Below are 9241 nucleotides of genomic sequence, written 5' to 3' on the forward strand. Positions count from 1 at the left end.
TATAAAAGAAAGCCCAAGATAAAGTAACTAATTATTTTCAAAAACTGGTAAATATAAAAAACTAAATGCTCATTCTGCCTTTCCTAATCAAACTACAAGAGTCAGTAACCAAATAGTAGATGAGGGGAAGTCCCTTCCAGCTAATAAATAATAAATAGGATGTCGCCATTTTTGCAACCCCTAATAAGTTAATGCATATAGGCACTGAGCAGCAATGGCTAATGCCGCCACAGATATATATGAGAGATAAATGTAATATATATGCTTATATTACATGTATGAAACAAGTGGAAATTTGACCACTGACTATATTTGATTAATTTTAGGGATTATAGTTAATTTTTTAGATAATAAATTGTCGAATGGCTTTGTGATTATATTTTTTAATGTTTATATTTTAGAGATACATACTGAAATATTTACAGATGAAACTATATCTTGGATTTGCTTCAAAATAATACGGATGGGGGGAAGAGCGTGGGGGTACAGATGAAACAAGACTGACCATGAATTGATAATTATTAAAGCAGGTGATGGATACGTGTGGGTTCATTATAGTTTATCTTTTTTTTTTTTTTGCATATGTTTTAAATTCTTCATAATACAATAAGCTGGGATTTTGTTTTGTTTTCCGTTTTTAAGGGGAACCAGTAAAGCCCAAGGCCCAAAGGCCAGGGAGAAAAACAAAGGGGGAAAAGGAAAGCATGCATGGGCTTCTGACTCACGTGCACATAGTGGCCCACATCCTCCTGGAAGAGCAGAAAGGAGAGCAGCCCACCGCGGGTGAGGTCCCCAGCCAGGATCTGCTGCAGCCCACAGTGCAGCATCAGCACTTGCATCCCCAAGTGCAGCATCTGAAGCGGAGAAGAAAGGCGAGGCTGAGAAAGACTATTCCCATTCTTCCTCCTCCCTGCCCCTACCACGCTGAGCAGCGGGGACCCCAAGACCAGCTGTAGGTTTCCCATGGCTTTCCCTGTCCTTCTCCGAGCCCTTCCCACCAGCCATTCAGCTTTCTCACCCTCCGTAAGAGCAGGTAGAGGGCCCGTTCCAGGTCTCGTCGCCACCACAGCTGCCGGCATTGTTCAAGGGCCTCCTTATAGCGACAGACCTCATGCTCCTCAGCCCCAAAACTGCGCACAGTCTGCAGCCCTCCAACTGCCTCCCGCACCACCTGCCTTGCTTTTGCCACTGCATCCTGGATCTCCAGAAGCACTGCCTGGAAAAGTGGGGCAGGAGATATAAGGGGTTGATTCGGCAGAAGGCAGCAGAGCCCCATGTCTCATTCCAGACCCTGGGATGCTCTTTAATCTACATAAAAATATCACACTGTCCTCTTTCCCTCTTCCTTACATTTATTTCCAGTAGGAATAATGAGAGGGAAGGAGAGAAGGAACAAATTATCACTGAGCTCTAGGTACTAGATAATGTGGGAGATACTATGCTTTTTAACCCTCATTTGAGCTAATGTGAACTTATCCCCAGGGTCTGAATGAACAAAAAAGAGGTAGTTTTCCCAAGGAGCCACAGCTAGTTAACAGAAGGTGGAGATGTAACTTCAAATAGATCAAAGACCTAAACCTAAGAGCTAAAACTAAAAAACTCTTAGAGGAAAATACAGGAGGAGAGCTTCACGACACCAGAGTTGGCAATGGTTTCTCGGATATGACACCTAAAGCACAGGCAACAAAATAAAAAAAATAGATAAATTGGATTTCATCAAAATTAAAAACTTTTGTACATCAAAGGGCTGAATAGAGTGAAAAGGAAATCCACAGAATAGGGAAGAACACTTGTAAATCATATATCTGATAAAGGGATAATACCCAGAATATATAAAGAACTCCTACAACTCAACAATTTAAAAACAACTCAATTTAAAAATGAGCAAAGGACTTGAATAAACATTTCTCCAAAAAAGATTTTTTAAATTGTCAATAAGCACATGAAATGATGCTCAACATCACTAATCATTAGAAAAATGCAAATCAAAGCATAATGAGATATCACCTCACAATTGTTATGATGGATGTTACTTTTTATAAAGTGATACATGTGTGAATATTATTTAGCCATTAAAAATAAGATCCTGCCTTTCGTGAGAACATGGATGGACCTTTAAGGGCATGATGCTAAGTGAGATAAAGCAAACAGAGAAACACAAAAACTGTATGATCAAATTTACATGTGGAATCTGAAAAAACAAACACTATATTCATAAGATAAAAGATTAGATTATGGTTAGCAGGGGTGGGTGTAGGGTAGGAAAATTGGGTGAAGGTGATCAAAATGTATAAATTTCCAGTTATAAGATTAATAAACACTAGGAATATAATAAAAAAAATTTAAAAAAACACAGAAGATAACAAGTGTTGGAGAAGGATGTGGAGAAAATGAAACCCTGTGCATTGCTAGTGAGATTATAAAATTGTGCAGCTGCTGTGAAAAACAGCATAATGGCACTTCAAAAAAAATTAAAAATAAAGTTATCATACAATCCAGCAATCCTACTTTGGGACTCAAACAGATATTTGTACACCCATGTTCATAGCAGCATTGTTCACAATAGCCAAAAGGTAAAAGCAATCTAAGTGCCAACGACAAATGAGTGGATAAACAAAATATGCTTTCTGCATCAATGGCCTTAAAAAGAAAAAAAAATTCTAACACACGCTATCACATGAATGAAGCTCGAAGACATTATGTTAAGTGAAATAAGCCAGTCACGAAGACAAATACCGTATGAACCCATTTATAAGATACCTTAAGTAATCAAACTCATAGAGATAGAAAGTAGAATGATTGTTGCCAGGGGCTAGGGGGAAAGGGAATGGGGAATTATTGTTTAATGGGTACGGAGTTTCAGTTTGGGAAGATGAAAAAAAGTCCTAGAGATGGTTGGTGGTCATGGCTGCACAACAATATCAGTGTATTTAATGCCACTGAAAGGGCACATTTGTAAATGGTTAAAATGGTAAATTTTGTGTTACACATATTTTATTACAATTTGTTGTTTATAAAAGAGAGAGAAGGTGAAGCTAACATTTCGGACTCAGGTGCTCCTGACTGCATGTGCTGCTTTCTCTATGCTCTTGCTGCTGGTTATAAAGGAGAAACTCCCTCCCTAAAACTCTCTAAGGTGGCATTTTTAATCTTTTGTGGGAAAGGTATATACAGATTCCTTTGAGAATCTGATGAAAATTACCCTCTCTCCAGGAAAAAAAATGTGCCCGCCCTCTCTCCCTCCCTCCGTGTCTCTCAAGCGTGGGTGCATGCGTGCGCGCGCGCGCGCACACACACACACACACACACACACACACACACACACACACACGCTTGCATAAAGTCCCAAGGGTAATGGACATTCTGAAGGCTGTCAAAACTGCTGCCCTAAGGGCTGAGAAGACCTCCAGGAGAGCTTGACTCCACTCTAGGGGTTCCCTAACAGCCACATATACCTGATGGCGGACATTGTACACCTTTTCAGCTGCTATTGTGAGAGGCGCCTCGAGCAGAGCGAGGAGGGTGAGTCGAGGTGACAAGGTGAACATGAAGCTGTACAGTCCCACCACTTTTACCAGACTTCTCGAGATCACATTGGCATTATAAGGAAGCCAGCAACTCATCAATTTGGTATCTGAGTTCAGCCTGGAATTCAGCTCTCCTGGGGAGGACAGAGTCGGTGAGGAATCCATGTGTAATACAGAACCCCCAGAAACTCCCTCCTGACCTTCCCCTCTGACACAGGCCCCTCCTCTAAAGAGCCTCCCTCACTTGCAGACATCAGTGGAGGCTTCCTCACTACCCTGTCCCAAAAGAGAGAAATGCAGCTCCAGGCCCTGTCCCTGTGGATGCAGGCACAGGGTGAGGCTGCGTGTAGGGGAAGGGTAACTGAGCAGCAAGGGGTCCAGGGGAATCCCAGACCTGGAATCCAGGCCCCACCTGTCTTAGTCTCCTGGAAGAAACCGAGGTCCTGGCGCAGAAGGGAGGAGAAAAGCTGCTCCCGGATCCGTAAATTGATTCTGGACATGATGAAGGTAAAAGTGCCTCCTCTGCAGCCTGCAGACAGTGAGCTGCAGGGGTAGGGAGGGGACAGGAGCGTGAAGGAGAGAGAGATACAGGGGAGGAGGGAATGAGTGATCGAACCAGAGGAGAAAGCACAGCATGAAAGTTGGGGGAAGTATACCATAAGAGGCGAGAGAGAATCAAATCAGAGAGGGAGGGGGACAAAAGGAGCAGGAATGAAGAGAGGAAGAAGAAAGAGGACATGGTGAGCTAGATGTGAGAACAAAATCCTAACACGTACAAATTCACCAGTATTTATGGAGTTCATTCTGTACTAGATACAGGGAAGAATCCAATAGAAATAAAATGATATTGTGAAAGAAATAGCCTGTGGCTTGCTGGTGACCTGGCCTCCCTTCATGCTGTCCCTCCAGGCTTCTCCTCTGTTTTGGTCTCTTTCCTCCCGACCCTCAAAGTCCCCCTTCTTCCTAGTCCCAGATACTTCACGGCAGCAATGAACTTCCTGCCTGCCCAATCTCTGGAGCTCTAGAGTCATGCCATTGCTCCCATGTCTATCATCTCTGAAGTCAGAGAACTCTTACACCAACCAGATTTTTACAATAAAGTGTGAGAGAAAAAAATTGTGAAAGCACAGATGTATTTTATAAAATATGATTTCTAATACAAATCCCAGATACTATGTTTAGAAGGCTGTTGGGATATAGTCAGATGTAAAATGATGTACTTTTGTGATCACAGTGAGAATGGACAGAAAGAAGCCACAGAAGAAACATTTTGGAAGTAGAAAATGACAGGGCTAGTTTTGAACACGAGAAAGGCATCAACATTGCTGATACTCAGCTTAGGATACTGATGGTTTCATGAAGGGAAATAAGAAGAGGGAGTCACTTTCAAGAAGACCAGGTGGAAGTGTAATGTATTTGGAGCTAAGGGTGTGCGGAATGTGAGATGAGAGTCGGTCATCCACTGGATATGTCAAAGAGGCAACTGGATGACAAGGCTAAAGCTGGGCATGGAAATATGGATCTTGGAGTCACATGCAGAGATGAACTCAGTTAGCTCAACAGGAAAAAATGTCCTTAAAGTTCAAGAACTGAGTCATGAGAAAAGTCCATATTTAAGTGTCTAGATAAGAAAAGTTCTCCAGAAGTAGAAGAGTGGATTGGGAAGTAAAAACAGAGTTCATAAAAGCTAACTGAAGAAAGAGAGCAATGGTAAATAAATAAATACATGCATGTTTTAGTTTAACTATTTTTTGCTTTGTGCACAAAAAGATCTAAAAACAGAGTTAGGAAAATTAAGGCCCCTGTAAAGATTTGGGGCTAGTAAATGGACCCAATAACCCATCACCTACCTCCCAACAGAGAAAAGACACATGAAAAAGATGGCGCTGGCAAAGGCTTCAGGGTCAAAATCACCTCCCAGGATGTCAATCACGCGACCAGAATAGTAGGGGATTAATGTCTCACCTGAAAGAGCATGAAGGCTAACATGAATGTGCTGGTGCCAAGAACCTTTTCCCACCTCCAATTTCCAATACCCTCTCCCGACTCACCCAACACAGCAACCACAAGGAAGAAGAAGGCAACGGTGAGGAAAGGCAGGTCTGGCCTGGAGAGCTTCAGCAACCGCCACATCAAGGCTTTGTTTTTCTCCTGGCCCTGCTCCCTCTCCTGGGCTCCTGGAGGGCTCAGCACAGCCCACACTGCCCAGCTTAACCCTGCAGCCCCATACCCCATCAGCAGCCAGCTCCAAGGCGCTGAAGCCACTCTAACCGGGGGAGCACTCAAGGACCCTGGGACCAGGGCCCTCAGGGAGAGGAATAGGGGAGTCATCAGGCAGAGAGAGGGCAGCAGTGTTCCCACAAGTCCCAGCAGCCCTCCCAGCTTTAGCAGCCACCACAGCCCTCCAAGTCGCAGGGTCCCCTCCAGCCATAGGCCTGGAAGCCCTCGGGGAAGCAGAGCCCCCAGTGTCCCTTGAAGCAGCCAGAGTAAAGCCCAGTCCGCCAGCAGCAAGGAGATCCAGGGTCTAGGGTCAGGGAGCTGCATGGTGTGATCTACGGGAAGGAAAGTGAGAAATTATAGAGGTAGAGTCCCAATCCTTGTCCCTATCCTCCCCACCCCCAACCGCGGACCAGTCTATAGGCTTCTCATTTTATCCGATCCTATCCTGAAAAATATCCTGGGTACTCCGTGCTCATCAGTACATCCCTCCCACAACAGAAGGCACTGTGCCTGTCAGAGGGAGATGAGGAGACTAGATTTCAGGTGTCTCATCCATCCTTAAAAAATAAACAGAAAAAAGAAAAAAAGAAAAAGAAATAGAAATAAAAGAAATTCTTTTCTCCCCTACCCGCCCGCGCCTGCTGCCTCCGAGTTCCAAAGAGCCAGGCAGTCACCGCCCTGCTCCCTTGCTCCGTCCGGGTTCCAGGAGGACCGGAAGCAGGGAACGCGGAGCGGTGGAGGGTTGGGATGCGTCCCTGTGAGCGCACCAGGTTTCCACCCACGCGAACTCACCAGCAGCGACTTCGGGACTGCAGCTCAAGAGGTCTTTCCGTGAAGCGCTGATGAGTGAGCTCTGAAATCTGCTCCCGCTGCCTCGCCTTCGTTTCCCTCTTCTGTCTGCTGGCAACGCTGTCCAGGCGAAGGCGTCCCGGCTCCGGGAGCTTTCGCTTTCACTTCCCCTGGCCAAGGCTCTGGTTCTAGGCCGGGAGGCCAGCGGGGGGCGCGCGACACCTACGGAACGCCAGACCTCCCGCGAATCTCTCGCTCTCAGTAACTAAGTAGAATAAAGGCTGTTTCAAGGATTGGAATACTTTGTAACTGGAGAACTACTAGATTTTCTTACCTCAAGCTCTTACACCTCAAGCTCTGAACCTGTTTTGAGAAAAGCCCTCTTTCCCCACCCAAGCTCCAGTGTTAGGGTCTTGGGGTAAAAACAGCCAAGTTCTGAGTCAGAAACACGTAGGACCTCCTCTCCTAAATAGAAGGCTCCAGCCACTCTAGCCAGGGCCTAAGTGGATTTCCACTTAGATTTTGAGCTGAGAAGGCCCTGACCCCTTTATCTTCCTCTGTTCTTCTCAACACAGCACCTTGACTAGAGCATGTGTTCAGATACCTTTAAATTAGTGTGCCAGATTATGTTGGAGCACCTTTAGCATATGAGGGAATGGACTTGTTTTCTTGGTCCAGTTTAACACTGATTCCAACAGTGATTAGGCTTCTATAGGTCCTGCCTGACCAGAAGCCTATGTATGGAGCATGCAGATGTGTTGATTCCAGAAAAACTCTCCAGGTTGAAACTACCTTCCACATTCAGAATATCTTCAGAAGGATGATTTCTGGGATAATAAATCACTCTTTTGAAATATTATTGGTATGACTACCAATGAGTCACTTCAAATTGAAAATAATGGGGAAGATGGAGAGATTTGAAGTGGGGGATTACTAAAATTTCTCTAAACCTGTCCATTTAGGGATTTTAAGGATTTCTCCCTAATGAGAAAAGTTTCATGTTCAGCTATTTTCTACTTTCAAATTTTTCTTTTTACTAACTCTCCTTTGAGAGGTACCATCGTCATACTTCCTGCAGTTCCAACATGATTCAGAAAATCTCATTATGTCTTTTTTCTAACGTGGTTAGTTTTTCCTCATATTCCCCACTTGAGGGCATCCTCCTTATCTCTTCCTCTTCAATCATGGTCCTGTCATCTTGCAACTGAGCGTGACACCGCATGAAACAGAACCCCTAATATCCATCTTTACATTCAGTATCCAATATCTCCAAAGTGCTTATTTGAGGTAAATGGTACCCTGTTTACAGCCACCACACACATTCAAGATAGCAGCTTTTTCATTCAACTCTACGAATTCAATAATAATTATTTTAGGTGCGTACTCCCAGACACCCAAACCATTAATCATGGACCACACAGGAGTCTTCAGGTTGTATCCCCGAAGGGACCCTTAACTAAGTTAAATTTCAAATAAATGTCCACAGACAACAATGATCAGCCTTTCTGGGGCCCTGGAAAAATGAGTGTGGGAAGAAAACCCAGGAGAAATATTTGGTGAAGCCCCATTTCTTAGGTAAAGGTTTGAGTCTCCCTTCTCAGGAAATGCTTTTCTTTATTTCCTGTCCCCTCCTCCACAACAACCACAGCTCACTCAGCCACAACACAGAGGCTTTTATAACCGTTTTCCTTTATTGTGCTTAGTAGGGTACCCAGAAGGTTGAAGAAACAGAACTTGAAAAAGGATAAACTCTGTCCCAACCCCACTGGCCTCTGGTTCTTTATCTCCAGGCTCAGGTTAGGCCCCTCTTTCTCCTGGAGTGTAAGCTGGTTCAGGTCTCTGAGTTAGCCAGGTTTTCCCAGAGGTCTGTCCAGCCACCACCACAGTTACTGACTGGCCTCTCGGTACTGGTGCATCAGGTCACTGACGTCTGTACTTTCCACTTTCACCCAACCGTCTTCCTTCATGTGGTACACTGTGGGTGAATGAGAAAGAACATGGAGTCACCTTTCATGTCAGTAGTTTCCTGTTAATAACGTTATGTTGAAGGCCACAACAATACACACACTCAAAGCCTTTATTACTAGGACTTAAATGCCCCTCTTCTGACTCTGAAAACCACCTCCCTGCCACTCTGCCTCCCCCAGTCTCCCAATCTCAAATCCCCCTTCCTCGCCCAGGAGCATGGTAGTGGGAGCACTGGTCTCTTACTATTGACAACGCCTCCAGAATAGCTGTCTCGGTGGGTGGCATGAACAATAGCCCTGCGGCCGAGGTCATAGGCCTCTTCAAGGCTAAGATTGGGCCTGTAGCCACTATCCATGACCCCATAGGCATAGGTGTTCCCACTACCAGTGGAAAACATATTCCCTGAAAGCCGAGTCCCATTTTCATTCACATAGTAGAGTCCAGGGCCCTAATGGATGCAAGAAGGTTCCAGGTTAGAAATGGAGAGAGTTATTGGTCACATACATGTTCAAGTGTAAGCCATAAAAAGTGAACAAAAGAATAAGAATTACCACAGGACTATTTGAGCTAGGACAGCACTTCAGTAACAATTATAAAACTTTGGTGGGGGAAACAAACTTGTAATCAGCTATTTTATCAAAAGGGACAAGCTTACAAAACAATAGCCCACATCTGTACCCAGAAATAGGCCGTGGGTATGATGGAACAGTTCTGTAACAGAGCACTCTGTCTGCCAC

General features: G+C 44.6%; 3 protein-coding genes across 5 annotated transcripts in view; all 3 read right to left on the reverse strand.

The window, feature by feature from the left end:
- TAP1 (transporter 1, ATP binding cassette subfamily B member) overlaps window positions 1–9241 on the reverse strand; it is a 23919-nt gene that overhangs the window by 2511 nt on the left and 12167 nt on the right. The window lies entirely within an intron of this gene.
- Window positions 519–6808, reverse strand: TAP2 (transporter 2, ATP binding cassette subfamily B member). 3 transcript variants are annotated; one of them, XM_023538520.1, is made up of 8 exons: window positions 6540–6717; window positions 6258–6304; window positions 5579–6079; window positions 5378–5492; window positions 3940–4070; window positions 3456–3661; window positions 1019–1216; window positions 519–854 (listed from the first exon to the last, which is right to left on the reverse strand). In XM_023538520.1, exons 3-8 carry the CDS (start codon window positions 6069–6071, stop codon window positions 597–599), a joined length of 1401 nt encoding a protein of 466 aa, XP_023394288.1. In that variant the 5' UTR covers window positions 6072–6079; window positions 6258–6304; window positions 6540–6717; the 3' UTR covers window positions 519–596. The 3 variants fall into 3 exon arrangements, with proteins under 3 accessions (XP_023394288.1, XP_023394289.1, XP_023394290.1); XM_023538521.1 differs by lacking the exon at window positions 6258–6304 and having other exon boundaries at window positions 6540–6808; XM_023538522.1 differs by lacking the exons at window positions 6258–6304; window positions 6540–6717 and adding an exon at window positions 6376–6501.
- LOC111747494 (proteasome subunit beta type-8-like) lies at window positions 8207–8983 on the reverse strand. The gene is made up of 2 exons (XM_023538524.1): window positions 8748–8983; window positions 8207–8511 (listed from the first exon to the last, which is right to left on the reverse strand). The coding sequence occupies exons 1-2, from the start codon at window positions 8899–8901 to the stop codon at window positions 8423–8425; spliced, it is 243 nt and encodes an 80-aa protein (XP_023394292.1). The 5' UTR covers window positions 8902–8983; the 3' UTR covers window positions 8207–8422.

This window comes from Pteropus vampyrus, unplaced genomic scaffold (assembly GCF_000151845.1).
Source record: "Pteropus vampyrus isolate Shadow unplaced genomic scaffold, Pvam_2.0 Scaffold225, whole genome shotgun sequence".
In the NCBI taxonomy this organism is placed as follows: Eukaryota; Metazoa; Chordata; class Mammalia; order Chiroptera; family Pteropodidae; genus Pteropus; species Pteropus vampyrus.